The 19,794-nt window shown below is 42.8% G+C and overlaps 1 protein-coding gene across 6 annotated transcripts in view; it reads right to left on the bottom strand.

Moving 5' to 3' along the window:
• VRK2 (VRK serine/threonine kinase 2) overlaps window positions 1-19,794 on the bottom strand; it is a 39,257-nt gene that overhangs the window by 4,471 nt on the left and 14,992 nt on the right. For all 6 annotated transcript variants that reach the window (XM_021527514.4, XM_085575760.1, XM_085575761.1 and 3 more), the window contains exons 8-13: window positions 16,310-16,442; window positions 6,998-7,118; window positions 5,129-5,187; window positions 3,786-3,970; window positions 669-842; window positions 169-375 (exon numbers count right to left, since the gene is read on the bottom strand). In XM_021527514.4, the coding sequence (XP_021383189.2) occupies window positions 169-375; window positions 669-842; window positions 3,786-3,970; window positions 5,129-5,187; window positions 6,998-7,118; window positions 16,310-16,442 (879 nt within the window). The remainder of the gene's footprint in view (window positions 1-168; window positions 376-668; window positions 843-3,785; window positions 3,971-5,128; window positions 5,188-6,997; window positions 7,119-16,309; window positions 16,443-19,794) is intronic.

The raw sequence follows: 19,794 nt of genomic DNA, 5'->3' as shown, positions 1-19,794 counted from the left end.
CAATAGTGCATACAGGCAATTACCCACAAATCTTTAGTGTTCAAGGCAAACAGTTTGCATACACGTAGTTGAACCTTCAAGGGGTTTTTGGAACTCTTATTTTTAGAAAAGCTGATCTTTCATTCTCAAGGCACTGTGACTGTTCTATGGTAACACCAAACCCCTCACCTTTTTTGGGTGCTCAGGCTCCTGACATGTAGCAGAAACTCTAAGTGGCTTCTCTTCCATGTGGAACTGCCGGCGTGTTCTCCGGGTGTGGGGCCTGCTCAAGCAGCTGGAGTGGTCCTCATGCCCCATGTCTTCCTTCTGCTGCACTGGATTTAGGGAAGGCCTGGGCAAGGGAGCCCGCTGAGGTGCAGACAGTAACTCTGTGTACTGAAAGGAATTCAGTAAGTTTAGAGTTACCCCAGGTCCTGATCCAGCACTAGGAGGTGCCAGGTTTGGGGCAGGTCAGGCACTGGCCTCCTGGCACTTAAGCCCTGCCCTACCAGAGACTCAGGTTGCTCTTTGGAATACTGGAAGCTAGCAAGAATCTGCCAGCTCCTGGAGTCTGTGACAGAGCCCCTGGCTCTTTTCCAGCCCTGTTCCTCCTCACCCACCCCCAGGAGATGGATATGGAGCTAATGAACATGGGGAGCTGGGTGCTGTTGTCGTGCCCAAATCCTCACCTGCTGCAGCTCTGCCTGGGGACGCCTCCTGTTCCGTGTACTTGGCTTTCCTTCTCCCAGGAGCTGTGTGCCTGTCACCCCCACAGACGCCTTGTTTTCACAGGCAGGTTCTTCACCTTGTGGCTTTTTTCCCTTCTGCTGAGCTGGTTTTGGTGGAGGCTTTGGGAGGCGAACCTGGGGTGCACAGTAAGCATTTTGTACAGTGAAAAGAAGTCCAGATCTCACACAGAAAAAGAATGATCTTCACCATATATATACATCTTAAACAACTGCATCACTTTCCAAACAGGACTTAGAGCAAAATCAAGTTTTCACTTAAAGCTCCAGAAGTGAAAATAAGTGGGTTTACATTTAAAATGACCATATTTCATCCTAATGAAATTACAGGTTGGTATTAATGCAGTTATTTTTTAGTCTGATTTCTACAAGATCAAGCAAGCAGTGACGTGGCTTTCCACCCACTTTCACCCCACTTTCCTTTTGCCCCAACATCAGCACTTTCACTGTAGGGGGAAAAGCTGAAAATATTTATCCAGAGCCAAAAAATGTGGTAAACAAATATGGGAATTAATGCAAATAATATTTTATCACCTATCTTTGGTGTGCAATTGGAACCAAGAATCAGGATATAGCCACTGCTACTCTTCTTATGCCACCTCAAGATTAGATTCAGATTCTATACAGGGAGCAATATCCTAAAATCCATACAATCCTCTTCACATCATCAAGAAGCTGATGCTACAGGAGCCTCTGTTACAGGTGTTCACAGCTCTTCAGAAGGGAATTAACCCCAAATCTCCTTATTGCCTTTGTACCAAAGTGGTATAAGAGGAATCAGACAAATCAGCTGGACTCAGATCCTGCTCACAAGCAACAAGTGAGGAGACTGTGTCTTGTTTGCAGTGGTTCCCACTGTTCCAAGGTTGTCTCTTCAATGGGAGAAGTGTTTGGTGAAGTAAAGGAGAGGGAAAGGGAATGCGAGATAAAGAGCCAGATCACTCCAAGCAGCGCCACAAAGAGATGCTTTGGGAAGAGCCTGCCTGTCACCCAGCACTGTCAGGGCTGCATCACCAAGTCACCAGGCCACTGAAACATTGCATTTTCTGAAAATAGCATTAAATTTCAAGAGAGTTCAGTTACCTGCCCTCTCTACTTGTATTTAAGTACTCCTTAAATCCTTTGAATAACCCTAAAATTGCCTTTCTGCAGCTGTTTTGCAGTGAGTGCTTAGAGGAAACTGGCTTGTGTCAGCAGCAGAACAGGCTGCAGTAATACACAGGTGATCCCAGTGTTCTCACTGCTCCAAGAAATGAGACGCTCGGCATTACAGATTTCCCTGAGAAAGTGCTGACAGGTGCCAAGATTTAGTAACACCCAGGCATTCCCCCCTGATCCTGTTCCTGGCCCTCAAACCCAATCCCACTGAATCCTGCAGCATAGAAATGGTGATAACCATTCACGCCTCAGCCAGGGACTTTCCAGGGGAGTGTGACCTGCAAATATCCAATGCTGCAGCAGCTCCTGCAACCTGCAAGGCTGGGATCATTTTTTATGCTACAGACTGTCAAGTCTTTGACCAGGCTTAAGAAGGAAATAGATTTACTACTTAGCATCTGACTCTGAGAAATCAAAGACTCCTGTGAAACAGAGACCCAGCAGGATCAGCTGGAGATCACTTAACAGGTACCTGATGCTCCGAGTCAGCTCACAAAACAGTGCAAACTTAAAAGAACTTCCCAAATGAGTGAGGGCACAACGGTCACCAGCACAGACACACAAGTCCGGTAACCAAAACAGCTTTTGGTTTTGTTAAAATTTAAAAAAAAAGGGGGGGTAAAACCAGAAAAGTCAACAAAAGTTCTAAACTAAGTATCTGTAGTTACCAAGATCAAAACCCAGTACCTTTTCATTAAACATGAACTTTTGTTCTGCCTTACACAATACGTAAATAGTGCTGACAATTGGTTTGTGAGGCACTTGCTACAATAAAATCTAACTGTATAATGAGAGAAAGGTGACAATCAGGAGATCATGAAAAAATTACATATTCTCACTGGTGGTTAATTAGCCATGCAAAACCCCCTCAAACAGATATTCTCTTCTATTAAGAATGATTACTATGCAGGCCTACAGATGTCAATACCACAGTCATTCAAATACTTCTTTCCCTACTAATTGAAGGTTGTAAAGCTGTGGTGCCAAGGTTTTGCTTCCAAAGAGCTAATTTATGACTAGAAGGATATTATATGTCTTCAGTTGCAGCAGCTACAAAACTCAGCAAATCAGAACCATCTGTGCACTGATACTTGAATCACCATTCATCTCTCAGCCTATCAGTCACATTAGTTTGCATCCTGCATTCTTGGCTCACGTACACTTGTGATGGTCCAAAGTTCACCAGGAATATTAAAAATGGATGGGACAACCCTGACCCTGCCTTATTGCACACGCCCCAGAGCCCCGCATGGAGCTGCTGCATACGGGCACTTCCACAGGAACAACGGGACTGACATTTCCCAGCAAAACTGCTAATTACCTCCCTCTCTGCTTAGGGAAGCTGGGCTTTATTAACTTAGAGCACTGCAGGAAAATAGCACAGGAGAGCTGTGTTACTTGGAAAATCCTGTGCCAGTGCACACCAACAACACAGCTAAAGCCACAGGAACATCTCCTCCACACTGGGGCTGCAGGAGGATAAAGGCAAATGACAAAGAACAGCCTGAAAGCAAGAAAATTAATTAAATGCTGTCACTAATAAAGGTAACTTTGCTTTTAATCTGGGACAAAGGAAAAATCTGGCATTCAGGCCATTCAAGATGTTAGTGAACAAAGTCCTTGATTTCCCCATTATCCTGAAAGTAAATCATCCTCCACAGATCTACTGCTTTGAAGTGAGAGCCTGTGGGTCAAAAGGACTCATGGCAGTTCTTCCTCCTTGAGGGCTGATATTCCACTTTTTTAGCAAAGCCAGGGGAAACAGGAATTAACAAACATAGTGTATTTAAGGCAGAAGAACTGCTGTGTCAGTCTCATTTTGAGAGCTTTAACTACTTCCTGCTCTCCAAGAGGGAAGGCAAGAGGCAGGAGCTGTCAGAAATGCTCCCAGAGCTCACTCACTCTGGACGCCTTAGCAGCAAAGTGATTCTGTGCACTCGCTGCTACCGCGGAGAATTCCAGAGGGCCGTCGTAGCACATCCTGCTTGACTCCAGGCCATCCAGCAGGATTTTCTTCAGCACTTGATACTTGGGCTTCTCAGCATAAGCTAAGCCAGAAACAGAGGCCAGAAACTTGGCTATTTCACCTGTAGAGCAGATTTGAGTGAGAATTTCACTGAGTGCAACCCCAGAAGTTCAGAAAGGATCTCATTCCAACATGGATGCCAAATGAGACAACACAATTTCAGCTGAAAGCACACTCAAAACACAGAACTGACAATGTCTTGTCTTTTTGGGAGGAGAAAAGCAAAAGGCAGACTTGGATAAACAAGCCAGATTTGAAGTGTTCCATCTCGTTATGTTCATGCACTAATTCCCACAGCACTGACAACTATCCAAGGATAAAAATTAAAACATTTTATCAACAGATATTCATAGTTCTGTGTAAAAGAGGCGAGTCTTTGATAGATCACAATATCCCTTTAAATATTAATTAATCTGAACACTATTATTTTAATCCGCATGGATACTATACTGGGAATGCTTTGGAAAAATAAAACTTTTTTTTTTTTTTACTTCAAATACTACTGTTGTTTTTCTGATTGCATCCCAGAACAATCCAACAGCAGCAACATTCTTCTATCAAGTGGTTCAAAAAACAGGGAAACCACTGAATGGGCAGAAATAATGCTAGTAGGAAAAACATATGGGGGGTTCAAACTTTTCTTTCAGTTGAAGACCCAAGTGTATCCTAAAGCTGGAGTACTACACCAGATATTAGCATCTGGTCAAATCCCAGCAGGAAAGATTTATTAAATATGTATACACATCAGTAATAAATTTCACCTAATACACACTGCATTCCGGTAATTCCAATACAAAAGTGCTAGGAAAATAAGGGAAAAAATCAAAAATAGATACTGACCTTTGGTGCTTTCCTTGGGTTACTTTTGTATTTCAGGGAAGGAAGAAACAAGACAAGACAAATTGTGCATCCATTTGCTTTTTCAAACTGAGCACTGAGCAATAAACCTTTGGTAGACAGTTGCTTACTATTTCCATGCTAACAGCTACTACTGTTTCCAAGACAGTCACTGCTTCCCAACACCTTGGATTACATATGGCCACAATCCCTTATGTCACTCCATGGGATACAGCACAGACTGAACAAGATTCTTTTTTTTCAAAAACCTTGCTCAGTTTGTGTTACTTTCCTTCTCTTCTGCTCCCCGCCAGAGTCAGACATTGAACTGTGTTTAGGAAGAGGCTGAAGAGCCATAGGGTACAGGTGCAAGTATACTTACCGCAGCTGCTTCCAGGAGAATCCCACCTCAGCACTGAATCTGGGAGCTCATCCATAAGTCTGAAACAACACCAAAGTGCAACAGTTTAATGTGCTTTTGGAGCAGGTGATTCCTCATTTGGAATTTAGGAAGACAGCAAGTCTCAGCTCCAAAGGGAGTGGACCTCCAGGATAGCTAATGATTCACAGGACTGCTTTTGAACCCAGATATCCCCTCACCAGCTCAATTTTTAACTCTTTGTACACAGCTGGTTTCACCAAGACCAGGCTGACACTAAAATGGCACTTTAAGTTTTTCTTTGCACATATTTTAAGCTTTCTTAAGGAAAAATAAAAGCCCTTTGAGCCAAATGGCTTGTTCTGATTTCAGACTGATGATTCCCATTTCTAATTTGGAAATAGCAAACAACTATTAGTAGCAACTCTGCTCTGCCTTCCTACCATTTAGCATCAGGTCCCCTCTGCCATGGAGCACGTGGCTGCCAAAATTAAACCCAGGTATGGCAGGGCCACAAGGGGACAGGGAAGTCACATCACCTAAAGTCCCATGCACTTCATAAACAGTAGGGCCACAGGTGTAATTCCTGTCCATCCAGAAACAGGAACTGCAGAGAAGCTTGGCATTAATTCCTAAAAACAGGAATACCACCAGCCCTCATCTTGGGCAGTCCAGCACCTAGAACCTGAAAATTAAGACAGGTAAGAGGGATAACCTGGGCAAGATACCTAATTCCAGGAATGCAATTCATTAGAGTAAGAAGATATTTCTGATAAGTGGAATCTATGTCATTTTCCGTGTGTTTCCTTGAAGCCTCCTTTTGCCCAGCATCCTGGAAACGTGAGACATCCAAGGGTTAACAGAAAGGGAAGAATCAGTGGAGCAGCTTGATTGATTAAATTGATTTCCCATTGAATTGTATAAGTGTTACCTTGCAGGGGGGCTGTGTAATGATCAGAACTTCTAAAGGAGAAATATTAAACACAGCAGAGGGTGTTAACATCCCCCGCTGCGCTCGGCCCGTGCGCAGCCTGCAGCCGCCCTTCCCTGTGCCGGGAGCCGCTGCCCTGCGTCGATTTCGGGGATCGGCCAGCCCCAGCAGGTACCTCTGGTGTGACCTGCCCTACTTAAAAGTTTGCTGCCTCCTGCTATTGTGATCTTACAGTTCTGGGTAACTCCTCTGCTGTGGAGCCAGCTACAGGTACCGCATGCAGTTAACTCCCTCCAGTCCCAGCTTGGAGGGCAGAGGAAGAAAACACTGATGCACTGTTGCTCCTGTGAGCTCCAAGTCATGCTGGGGAAAAGGAAAGATTTTCACCAAGCTCCTTAGTGTTTTGGTATTTAATTGTTTGTAATGGCAGTAGGCTCATGTAACATTAAAAGCCTACAGAAAAACATCTGAAAAACAGTATCATGTAGAAAGTTAAATAAATTGAGTGCACATGTGGAAAAAGCTCCAAGAGATGTTTGTAGTACGGTCTCTACAAAGCGCCCGTGAAGTTGAATGGAACCACACAACAACCTTCTGTATGTGCACTAAGGCCCATGCTAATTTACAAATGATTTCTTGGAAAAAAAAAAGAGTATTGGAAAAATGCACAGTAGACAAAATGCCTGCATACTGTGCACTGGAATCCATCCTCTCCTCACAGCAGCACAGACATAAACATGCAAAGGAGTGTAGACATGCACATAAAGTTCCCATTTTAACTGCTTCCAACATCTCTCTTAATTAAGGAAAATTGTTTTAGCTTTCTCCTAAGGTGCTGTTCTACAGCATGGAAAGCTGTGTTTCCCAGAACTGGGAAGCAGTGAGGATGCTGCAGGGCTCCAGGCTGGTGTGCCCCTGTGTGTGGGGGGGTTTGTCCTTACTTTATTTTCGCACTCTGGACAGCTACAGGGTCCTTGAGGTTCTGCTCCCAGGGCAGCTTCCCACACAACCAGTGCAGCATGCAGTAGCCAAGGATTTCAAGGTCACCTCGTCTGGATGGGGCTAAAATGTGGGAAAGGGGGAGGGGGAAGGAGTACAAAAATACAATTAAGAATAGGAACCTCTTCTTAGGAAATAGAAAAGACTTTGATTGAACTGGTGCTGATGAAATATGGAGAAGCCAAATGGGCAAAGTGTTTTGTTTGTTCAGCTGTATTAGACCTGAACCGCCCCAGCATTTGGCCACAGGCCACAGACAGGCAGTGACTTGTTCCTGCTCAAGTGAGGGTCAGCTTCCTCACCTCCTCCAGCTTCATCCTTCCTCAGTCTGGCCTGCCACATGGACTTGATCCCCATGGCCTCTGACATGATCCAGACAGCCCATAACTGAGTACCAACACTTTCTCAAAGAGCCAAGCAGTAAAACAAAGAAATAAATGTCTGCTGCTAAATTGCTAACACATGTTCCAGGAAGTCCATGGGGTCCACATTGGTCATGCAGGGACTCTGTGAGAGTAGACTAAACACTGATGGCCTTTCCTGTTCTCCCGTGGAGCCGGTTTGAACTCAGATGCTGGGACAAAAGTGCCATCTAGTGTGCACTGACTCGCCAGAGCCTGCTCCTGGCTCCAGCAGTGCCTGTGGAGCTCTGCACAACCCAAAATGCACTTGCTGTTTAGCAAAGTCCTGGGTGAACTTCCCACTGCTGCTTCCAAAAAGGAAGTTATTTCAGGAACAACTTACTCTCTGCACACTCCAGGCAGACGTAAATACAGGAGATAAAATTAAATCAAAAATTAACTCCATCCCTGAGCATCATCTACACCGAAAACTGAAGTTAAATCTATAGAATGGCTTTTCCTAGAGAAAGAGGGAGGGGAAAAGTGCAATCTCAACAGAATTGCTAGTGCTTGCTGCTACCCAGAGGAAACCTAACTTGCTAAAACTGAACAAGCAGGAGCGCTGCAGGATTTCTTTGACTTCCAGCCCACAATTTGCACGTCAAAACCACATGGAATCTACAAAACCAGAAACTGCTTGTTGTGATTAAAGACAGACAGATGTAGAAGTAAAATTTATGCTTTTCCAAAATGAATTTGTGGTTTCCAAGAAGGAAAGAAGAGTTCAGACTTGTTTGGCACTTCTTATCCAGTGTAAAGACCAGTAGCTGAGCGGTGTGCTGTTAATCCAGCTGTAAACAGATATCATATTTTATGGGCCTTCGTTAAATAAATTCCAGAAAGTCACTCAGTGAACTTATCTTTTAATTTAAGAAGTCATCTGCTAAAAGCCACGGTGCCAACACATCACAACTGTCCCTCATTCCTATACACACATTACTGTAAAAGCAGCAGATTAGTTTTTATACATTCCCTATCTTAACTGCTCTTAGGCTTGGGATTATTAAAGGCCCCTGGATCCAACACTGCTACACTGTCCCTTGGGTATTGTTTATTTCCTGTCCTGGATTCAGCAACGTCTTAATGCAAGACTTGGCTTCCATATTAAAATAAAAACACAATCTCTACCACTTGCTGCTCTGTAGTGATTTCTCTGGCCATAAATCTCCCAGTAACTGTGGAACAATTCCATTCACCCACACGTGTTCACAACTCTTTTTTCCATTATGGCAATTCCAGATTCGATCCATATAAACCAGCATTTTTGACTGCAGATCCTGTAATTTTCACAATGCCTTTCTGGCACCTGTTTGTGTGAGAGGGGCTACAGAAAGTGGCCTTTTGAGGAAAATAGTCAGAATTCCAAAGGACAGCTTTTTTCCACAGGGGGGATTCACTGATGTGTTCATTGGGATTCATTGATAAATAACAGCAAACCAATCAGATTTCAGAAGTTACCCCAAGAAAAGTAATTTTCTGACAAAACAGTCCCAGAGACTGAAGTTTCTTCAGAGTTTGGCCATGACTAATGACATTCCCTCTGACCTGCAGTTCCTGGGACAAAGCCATGACAAAGCAAAAGCCTTGGCTGACACCTGCCCAAAGCCACAGCAGGCACAGGGACAACGAAGGTCCATGGATTCAAGGCACCTCTGCCCAGCAGCAACAGGAAATGTTTCACAGGTGACTGTAACTCTCCTATGCCTTCCTCTCCCAGGCCACGACAAGTGCTGCTAAATACAGACACTTACATGGGATTTTTGTAGAACTACTGGAAAATGTCAGCATTTGATTCTTTGGTTGTACTTGCTTATTTCCCTCTGCTCCACATAAGCTAAATCCCTCAACCTTTTAAATCATTTAGATTCTTGTTAAAAAGTAATTGATTAATCTTTAATGAGTAAGTATTATCTATGGACAATGGAATGATTAGATTTTCATGTCAAAACAAGCACTAATAGATAAATTTCAATGATATGTTTACTTGCAAAAATAAATCTGCTCACACAATTGAAGATTACAGGAATTATTGATAAACATCAATGGAGAGAAATCAATCTGCCTTCACTTTAAATATGACAGCCAGGTGAAAATAAAACAATTCTGCTTGATAACTCGCCACAGTTACAAGAGTGTACACTCCAACCAATACTTATTTAAATCAAATTCTTACTTCTCTGCTAAAAAACTTGCCTTTTTTTAAAATTTTTTAAATAGATGTTTGATTTCTGCTTTTATACTCAGAGGATTTTTTTACTATTATTTTAGTCTCATATGAAGTAGTATTTAAGGGGAACATATTGGTGGTATTTTATTTCATAATGTCTTTAAAGTTTAATTTTTTAATTTGTAGATTTAAGGCCTGATTCTGTTCTCAGTCCTGCCAAGATAAATCAGGAACAACTCCACTGAAGTTGATGAACTCACAACGACATCAATGAAATCAGAGTTTTAAATATACCACAAACATACTCAACACACAGGCACAGGGTTCCAATAATTCAAAATAACTGAAGCAATTCATCTTAGAAGAAAATAGATGATGTATCTCTGTACACTGAATTTGGCAGCTATCTCCACTCTAATTTATATTCAGATTATTATATCCAAATAGATCAGGGATATCACAACAGCCACAATATGTTCTCAAAACTCCACTGCTCCCAGGAACTCCTCTGAAACAGAAGGAAAAATGGGAGGTTTCTCTGTGGCCTCTGTTTAGCTGATTTTCTCCAGCCTTTTGTAAAGATTTAATAAGTGACAGATGAAATATTCGCTTATCTTCAACTAGCACTGTTAATGATTTTTGGGTTAGAAACTTTCCATAAACAGGATCATTTTGGTTGCTCATATTACATGGATGTACAGTGGTACTTTCAATTCTCACTGGCATTACAGGACACAAATTTATAGTAACTCACAAAGCAAAGAGAACTCACACCACAGCCAGCAATGCAAAAGCCCATAAAAGAAAGGAGGTGAAATTGTATTTCACCATGATCATGGTGAAATACAATTATGATAAAAATGTATAATCACAAAGTGATATAACTTAAGGCTGAGATGATTGAAAACCAGACAAATACAAGACTTGACAAAAATCAGTGCCTCTACTAGGGGTAGGAGAGATGAAGAAACAAATCCCTAAAAAGCAGATAATGAAATATTCCTTCCCCCAGGTACTGGTCAGTTGGAGGAGTTCCCTGAAACAGGATGATGACAAGTGGAATAGTGGGTGGATCCACAGAAAAGGTTAGAGAAATAAATTAAATTAATGATATATTTTAGTGCTTGGAGCCCATTCCACAGAGTTATCCAGCCTCAGACAGGGCACAAGCCAGCTGGGAACCACCACTGCTCTCCTCATGCCCAGCCCTGCTTGGCACATTACTCAAGTACTCCCTGACAATAACCACCACGGACTGCTGGAAAGAAAAATCCCATGGCACCATCACAGCTGGAGTAGAGCTCTTCCAGAGAACCCAGGCTGGAACATGGCAGACAGGGACACTTCCTGCGCCAGCCATGCTCTCTTCCCCAAACTGGGATCCTACAGATACACACTTGATGGGATGAACAGGCATGGAACACACAGCACAGCTGACAGGAGGGAATCATCAGGACTGGTGGAATGGGATGTGTTGAAAGAAAGAGGGTTGGGGTTCTGCTTTTATGGGGAGAAGTTCATGTAGTGGGAAGGTTGGAAGGCAGAAGAGAACATCACCACAAGATCTGGGTGGGAGATAGAATGGAGCTGGCAGGAGATACGGGTACCTGGTCAGAAGCAAAAGTTCCAAGCTTGCAGTAAGGACAACATGTGTCAGGAGAGTGGGATAGGAAGTTTAACTCTTCTTTCACATCTGTGTGGCAGAAAAAAAGAATCACAGAGGTAAGGGCCTGACAAGTAGGGGTGGGCAAGCAGCTGAGATTCACTACCTTTCTGAATTCCTGGTGTAGAGAACAACAGCCAAAATTAAACAGCCCTTTCCCAGGCACAGTCCTCAGATGTGACAGAGTTGTAAATGCTTCTCTTCTTATTTTTGCTGCTTCTGAACATTCCTGGCAGCTTCCAGAGGTGACTGTAGAAGCCTACCCAATCGCTTCCTTGCTAGTGACTCTTCTTTCACTTACAATCACCTCATGCTCCCTCCTCTGCTGGGCACACATTTCTAATCCAACTCTCAGGAACTAAGCCATCTTTTTATTTATTTCCCACTGCAAAGTTCCACCCATTTTTCGTCAGACTGGTTATATTTTCCTTTTATTATTTAGGATTTACAGTTTGTCCTGTACACAGTCTTTGGGAAACACATATCAAACTACAGCAGATCAATAATTCATTTCCCCAACAAAAAAAAAAAAAGGAAAAAAATCCTGCAGACTCCCTCTGAATCCTAACTATGCATGGACAGATGCCAAATCAACCTCTTGATCCAGAGCCACTCAGAGCTCTGTTCTCTGGAAGCAGGCTCCCAAAGAATGTGTTTCCAGGCATAGGTGTTTATATTCCTGCACATCCTTCCTCACAAAATGAACCCTGCACATATTTTAGTCAGCAGAACAGGAAAAATGCCCCAGCGCTGAGCTGTGTTTTTAATACCACAGAGCAGCTCTGCCTGAGCAGTGGGGAAAACCAGCACAAGGACTGCAGGGCTCTCCCTGGCATCAGCCCAAGGCTGGCAATGCTCTGGACAAAGCCAGTGTCCCAGGGCTCTGATGGAGCTCAAGGAGCCCATAATCCCACGTGAGGGGCACAGAGAAGCCAGTCCAAAGGCCCCACTCCTGTGGGAAGCAGCTTTTACTACTGCAGATGTAGAGATCAGTCCTGCACAGACTTCAGTGGGTCTCTACTGATGCAAGAGATGGCAACACTGCTCAGAGTTCCTGTGAAATGCTAGCAAAAGGGAGAGGACTCAGCTTGGAATCGATGGCAAACACAAATATATGCTGGAGGGAATTCAGCATAGATACTTCATACTCTTATGTTCATCAATGATAGCAAATTAAAACTGGGCTTACATACTCAATGCACAGGACTGGAGTATTTAAAAGAACCTCAATATGTTAAGTGCAGTAAATCTCCAGAGAAATTAGGTATTGACTGCATGCCTCAGTGAGGAGAAAATCTACAAAAATCCATAGGAAGCATTGATTCAAATATTACTTTTTAACACTAACTATGTAACAACTTTTTAAATGTACACTGAGTACAGATATAATTCTCCTTAATTATCAATCCACAAACCAAAATGCAATACTGTTTATACAGGCTGGTCTTTAAAAATGAATACAGTGAGTACACTCCGACACTAAAACGAATGATGCAGTTGTGTCCCAAGAAACCAGACTAAAAAGGGTTTCAATTTCAAATACCCACACCCTGGTTGGGATGGGATCCTGCCACGAATCCAGGAATGCCGATGGTGTAGGTTGGATCCTGTGGCAGAGGCCAGGCTGGGCCCTATTTGGTTCCAGGAGAACTCCAAACACAGCTCAAGGATGCAGCTGCCATGGAAACAGCACATCCATCCCACTTGGCCTTACCAGAGGCTGTCAGAACACAGACCAATCCCACCACCCCAAAGTGTTCCCCTGCAGTGGCCACTGCTAGAAACCTTTCTGGATCTCAGTGGACTGCACAACTCTACACCTGGTGAGCTCCACAGAGATCCTGGGGAATAACCCAGTACACAGCTGGGTTAATCTCTCCATTCAACCATGGAAACTCTGGCATTGACTTAAATTACTGGGGAGGGAATGCATTTGACTGGCTCTGTGCAAGGAGGGTATCGGCTCCAAGCACTGCCAAGAGGCACTTTTGAAAGCTACAAATTCTTAATTTTGTTAAAGCTTCAGCATGTCCCTCAAATCACTGCATGTATTCAGTAGCTGCTTCATGAACAAGTCAAAATGTTCTCATTTGTCTGGCTCAACACAGCCACTGATGCTGTTCAGTGGGACCGAGATACTTATGTTGCAACACACACGCAGGAAATGCCCTCTGGAAAGGATCTCATTTATACAAAATAACATTCGAAAATTAGAATTATATTCCTGGAGCATTGAAATAACAAAGCACTGCACTCTGAAAAGCTGGGTGACACCAGAATGAAGGCTGTCTCTGCACGTTCCATTCACCAACAGTCTTTAAAGACTTTTCAGAACACGCTACCTCACTTTGTACAGGAGACTGTGCCGAGACTGGAATCCAGGAGATTGTTGAGCAAAGAAGCCCTTTGCCCCAGCTGCTGGAAGTCTTTCAGCATCCTAAGACATCTCAGTGCCTCTCAGCCTCACACCAAGAGAGCAGGGAAACACATTGCTGTGTTCAGCCAGCTGAACCCATGCAATCTCCAACAGAAGTCGCTGCAGATGCAGACTTTCCCTGGGATGTTGAGAGCTCTGCTGCAAGTAGGGAAACTCTGACAGTTTGATCTTAATGGATTCAGGCTGTTTGTCATGGTTTAACCCCAGCCACCAATTAAAGTACCACATAGCAATCCACCCCCTATCCCGACCTGGAGGGACAGGAAGGAAAATCAGGGGAAAAAGTTAACATCCATGGGTTGAGATAACAACAATTTAATACTTGAACTAAAATTTTTAAAATTATAATAATGAAAAGGAAGGCAAAGAAAGGAACAAATCCCCTGACAGAGAAGTGATGCACAACAGAGCTGCTCAGCACCACCTGAGCAGCAATCGGCCCCTCCCAGCCAACCCCTCCAGTTTATCACGTCTCTGTTATCCCAGGGTATGGAATATCCCTCTGGACAGGTCAGCTGTCCTGCCCATGCTCCCTCACAGCTCCTTACTGCCAGAGCATGGGGGACTCATCAGTCCTTGACTGAAGGTAAGTACTACTCAGCAACAACTAAAGCATCCCTGTGCCAGCAATGGCATTCTCATCCTAAATCCAACCACAGCACTGCACCAGCTACTGGGATGAAAACTAACTCTGTCCCAGGCCACCATCACAAGGTCAGAGCTGGCATTCCATGTGAAGAGTTTGGATGCTTTGCAACATACCAGATCCCACACCATGTTCTGCAGCCTCTTCCAGCAGGAGCACCAGAAAAATCTATGGATTTTGTTTGCAGCTATCAAGGAAACACCTGTAATGGGGGAAGGGAGGGTAAGCTCCCTCAAACTATCTTTCTGAATATTTTGTTTTGTGGAGTCCTCTGGTTTTAACCAATTCCATCATGACTTTAGCTCTTTGAGGAGGTCATCTAAGACACAGATTGCAAAACTTACCTCACACTTTCTCTGCACACCTTTTGTCACACAAGTCTGTAAAATTTCCCTGCACTTTCAAATAAAAGGAATTATCTGTCCTGTAATCACATACCCATCCACAAACACTACCAAACTGGCTGTTATAACTATCCAACAGCCAAATCCCAAATATTCCAGTTTCCACCTACCCTTCAAAGAGCTTCCACATCAAATAGCGGTGCACAGCCACACCACTCACACTACCAGGGAAGGCAGACAGAGTCAGGTCTCCAGAAAACAGCCTGCATGCTTGGGAAGGCCAGAAGGGTCCAAAACAGATGCTTTCCTCACCACAAAATATTTTCTAGCAGGTGAAATGGTGCAGTTGTCTTAGCAGGAAATACTTGCCAGTCTTATTTCATTTTTCCTAATGACCAGAGTTAAATGACTGCAGGTTTTAACAGCAAATTATCAAGACCCTCTACATTACATGGTCAATGGTCCTTTTAATAGAAAAAGCAATAATATACAGTTGTTTGTGCCAACTAAAACTCGTTAGAAAGTATTAGTTTAAGGTAACAGTTCAGCAGCTATTAACAAGCACAAATTCCTGCAGTTATCACTCATGACACTGATGCTCACCAAGCTGGCAGCAGCAAACCATCCCTTCTGTTTGAGATGATCTTAGGGGTGAAGGAGGGGAAAGGGGAAATAAAAGTTAACAAAAACACTCCTGTAGCAAGAGTCAAAGTTTTTCAATAATCACAATTTTTTTTCACTAGCATAACATTAGAATTGACTTTTTGTCTTGCTGACATAGCAACTAAGAAAGTTGTGTTGCATTGACCATATTGATTGTGAACAATGCAGCCATCAGTGGGACTTTACACCATATATTTTCAATATTGACCTCCCAGTCCCTTTTCCATGGCTCTATGGGTCTGCTATTGGATTTGGACTGCAGCGTAATAAACAGCTAAGGTTTAATTAATGGTAAATGAATACAAGACATAGGTTATGACTTTAACTAATTAGGGAATTGTTGAATTAAGTCTGCCTTGGAATGCAAGGCAGTACAATCAATATCCAATAAAAGGACTATGTATGTAATTTACCTGCAAATGTGTTTCCAATACCATCAAAGTGAGTTTAAATAAGTAAGATATATGAAAGGCTACTGGAAAAAGATTTCAAAAAGTTAACACTTTATGGCTTCAGAAAAGGTTTTTCTCCTTGCAGAAAGAATGTCATCTTGAAATACCCTCTCATAACACAGATGGTGACATGAGACACAGCTCTCCCTAAAGGACAGTGCAGACTCCAAAGCCTTTTCCTTGACAATGCAGCATTAGCAAGCACAAACCAGTCCTCCCAACATACACCAATTAAGTTTGATGTTGAGCTCTTCTCAGGGTTGTCCTGGGCTGCTCCAGTGCTGTGTACACAGAGCCTCTCAGGGCTCCTCCTGCTCCCCTTCCCCCAGCCCTGGGGAAGCATTCCCAGGCACACGAGGAGGTCACCACACGAGGGGCTGCGCAATCCCCAACACTGCTTCTTTTGTGTACAGCAGCACTCACGTCTTGATTACCCATTCTATAATCACTCATCTGAAATAAAAAAAAAAAAGAAACCTACCTACTCCCTTGTGGGCATCTATGCTGGTAAACTCTATTGTCCCATTATGGCCCTTCCTAGGATTTTCCTGATACTGTTTGTGGTTCCCATTGGGACAATATCTGTAGCAAAGTCCATAATCTGCAAGATAAACCTGGAAGACATGAACAGACAAATGAATAATGCTTTTGTCCTTTGAAAGTATAACCTTTATAATTAAGTCTTAAGAAACTGATAGGTAAGGACAGCCTTAGATCTAGATTTTATTAAACCAAATGGTGCCTCAGAATAAAATATGTACAACTGGGGGCTATAACAGCTGCCCTCCCCATTTAAATCCTTCCACTACTATACTCTTATCTTATTTCAGAGTCGAGCACAATTTCAGTCATTTCATTTTGTTCCTGAGCTCTCTGCTCTCCAGGTGGGCATCCAGACACCATAAATTGCAATATGCCTTTTATGCCGCCTCACATTGCTTATGGGACCCCTTCCTCCCCAGACTTAAGCAGGCACACTCACTTCCCCATTTGGATTTTCCAGCAGCTGAGACTCTTCAAATTCAACTCTACTGTGCACCTTCAAAGCCAGAGGGAGAGGCAGCAGCTTCCCCCAGCTGGACTGGACATGGGGCTCCAGTGCCCCAGGGCCTGTGGCCATAGGACTGCTGGGCACTGGCCCAACTGTAATCCAACACTCTGGAATGCCACTGTCACTAACTTCCTCTATAAACTATTGAAAGTGTAGGCTAAAACAAAGCAAAGCAAACCAGGCCTCCTCAACCCAGAAAGCCATCCCAGTAAACCACTCCTGAATTTAGAATGCATTTTAAAAAGACACAGAACCAAACTGGTCTCTCAGTTACTCTGAAGCATGGACTTAACATGAAATTAAATCAATGTAAGAGAAAAAAAAAATTGGGCCCAAATTGTGTATACTGCAATAGTGACACATTCACCATTCCACCCACAGATTTTGGGGGCAAAAGTTGAAAGTAATCTGAAGGCATGGATCACTTCTACTAAATTTTAATAAAGAAAAATATCTTATTTGAACCTTAGTTTAGTTTCCTCTTTAACTACAAAACAGTTTCTCCTAAAAAAGTCTAAAACAAACTTTCCTGGCACTCGCTATTTAATTATGTCAGTCCTGGAAAAGGCAAAAACAAACAAGCAAAAAAGCCTCAAGAAAATGCATTACTTTGTAGCACATTCTGCTGAACTACTGATTCCTCTTTGTGCTCCAGGCAGCTTCAAATCCTGGGATTGCTGGTCTCTTGGTTTTACTGTTTCTGCTGCAGGATCTGAGCTTATCTGGAGCATGTAAGCCAGGCTGCAGCACTCACTTCCTGCAGGGGGGTGGCTTTTAAGATTATTGATGATGTTTCTCACCTGACAGCCCAGCCCAACTGGGATACAAGATTAAAGACCAGAGGCATAGATGGCTACAAAATCTGGGACAGGGCACCAGCTTGGTTGGGCTGACTGATTTGATTTTCTCCTGTGTCCATTCTCTGGTGTATTCCTGATGCTCTGGCGCTGCCCTAACTGAGCCCACAGTCAGAGAACTAACTCAAACTACCCTAAAAACCAAGTTCTGTGAGTCTTCTGCATCCTTTGTGGGCTGGGTAGAAGAGAGGAGCCTAGGAGGTGCATTCTTCCCAGACTCAGCAGTGTGCTTTGGATTCTGCTTGACTACAGGTTTCCCACATAGACAGGAAGATAAAATACCTTTAAAAATTAAGGCTATGCCATACATTAAAATAAGATTTCAACTGTTAGGAAAGAAAATACACCCACAGCACCTCTGGCAGCTCTCTGTTTTGGGCTGGGCATGCCTGCTTACATGATAGAGACTCCCAAGTGACAGCCCAGCCTTAGTGATCGTTCAAACTATACCAACAACAGGCCACCCAGAAAACAGCCACAAATATTTGCTGGTCAAACTTAGCCCCCCCCCCGTAACTATGTACTTCTTTATTTTTAAGGCAGCTCCATAATGCAGTACATTTTTAACCAACGGATTCACATAAAATATCTTCAGTAGCCATATCATCAGAGTACTTTTCAATTTATACTGAAAATCCCTTAGAAGTGAGAAGAAACTTTAATGCACTGACTAAAGATGGAAAGACCTAGAAATAAAGAAGCAACTACTTATAAGGCCACTCACATGCAGGGTGATCCTGACATTTGCTCACAGCAGCTCTCCTCAAAAGTTGGCCATGAGTTACCAGTTCAGCTTGTTTCTAGCTGGGCCATTTATCACTTCCATAATTTTCACATCGGATTTTTTCCATAAACATGGCAGCCTCTCAAGGCAAAGCCTCTTGGCCACCAACAAAAATCAATCCCCTTCAGCTTGTACAAAACCAGCAAGGCACTGTTACAACCTTGCCACAACCATTATCAGAATGACTGTGTTATTTTAAATTACTATTAATTTCATTTCATCAATTCTCATTATAACCCTTTCATCATTAAAAAGATATATAGTTCTTTATAGCTAGTTGTCATTTTTTGATAATGTAATACTGCATGCCCTTCCAAATTTGCTCAGAACATGGTAGAGGTAGCTCATTTAAAGTTTATAGGTGTTGTGGATTTTTTAAGGGTATGGGGAAGGAGAAAAGCAGATAAGTATTAAATAAATATACTGAGAAAAATTAAGTAGATTATTTTAGTAGATGTTTCAATACCATAAGTATTTTTTTATCTGCATGCTTTTTTTGGGAACAAAAAACTAAATAAAAATAACAACAAAAAAAAGAACAAAACAGAGCAGAGCAATTAAGACAAACAGGACACTGGAATGAGAAAAGGTACCATGGATGATGGTGTAACAGAGACATAAGGCCAGAACAGCTGAGTTTAACTGTGCTACACTGTACACTCCTTCCCACTCACTTATTTTAACTCTTGTTTTTGTTCAGGTTTCTCTTCTTTACATAGCCCAGTTTGCACCAGGTTCTGCAGTGCTTAGCATGGTCTGTTATTAGTAGATTTTTGTTACAAACCATGAGCCACATTTCTGAAAGTCTTCAACTTCATGCACATGTAAACTCACCCATCTTGGTCAAGTGAGTTATCACAGGCACAAATAACAATTTGTGAGCACAAGCAGCCAGCCAGAGTTTCAGCCATTCTCTGCTCTTTCTGTGCATTAGTCTCTCACAGTGCTTGGCATCTGAAGCGCTAAATACCTGCTAAACATACACAATTCTTACAATTTGGACATGTGATGATATTTAATTGCACTGAGCTGGGTAGTTATTAGCCTGGCCCTTTGGATTCCCTTTATCTTGAAGGACAGAGCAGGAGATTTATTTCTGGAAGGATGAAGTACAGTGATTTTGTGTGTGTTTCCATTCCTAGGTTTATGTCATGCCTGTAAATAATTAAGTAGATACGTACTAATAAGAGTCAGATTGGTTGCTAATGGCCAGAGTGTTGTCAGATTCAGTCACGCACTGGACTACAAAAAGGGTAAAGGCACACTGAGGTCCA

The sequence above is a fragment of the Lonchura striata genome, chromosome 3 (genome assembly GCF_050655825.1).
Source record: "Lonchura striata isolate lonStrDom1 chromosome 3, ASM5065582v1, whole genome shotgun sequence".
Lineage (NCBI taxonomy): Eukaryota > Metazoa > Chordata > Aves > Passeriformes > Estrildidae > Lonchura > Lonchura striata.
This window is presented reverse-complemented; position numbering and strand designations above follow the sequence as displayed.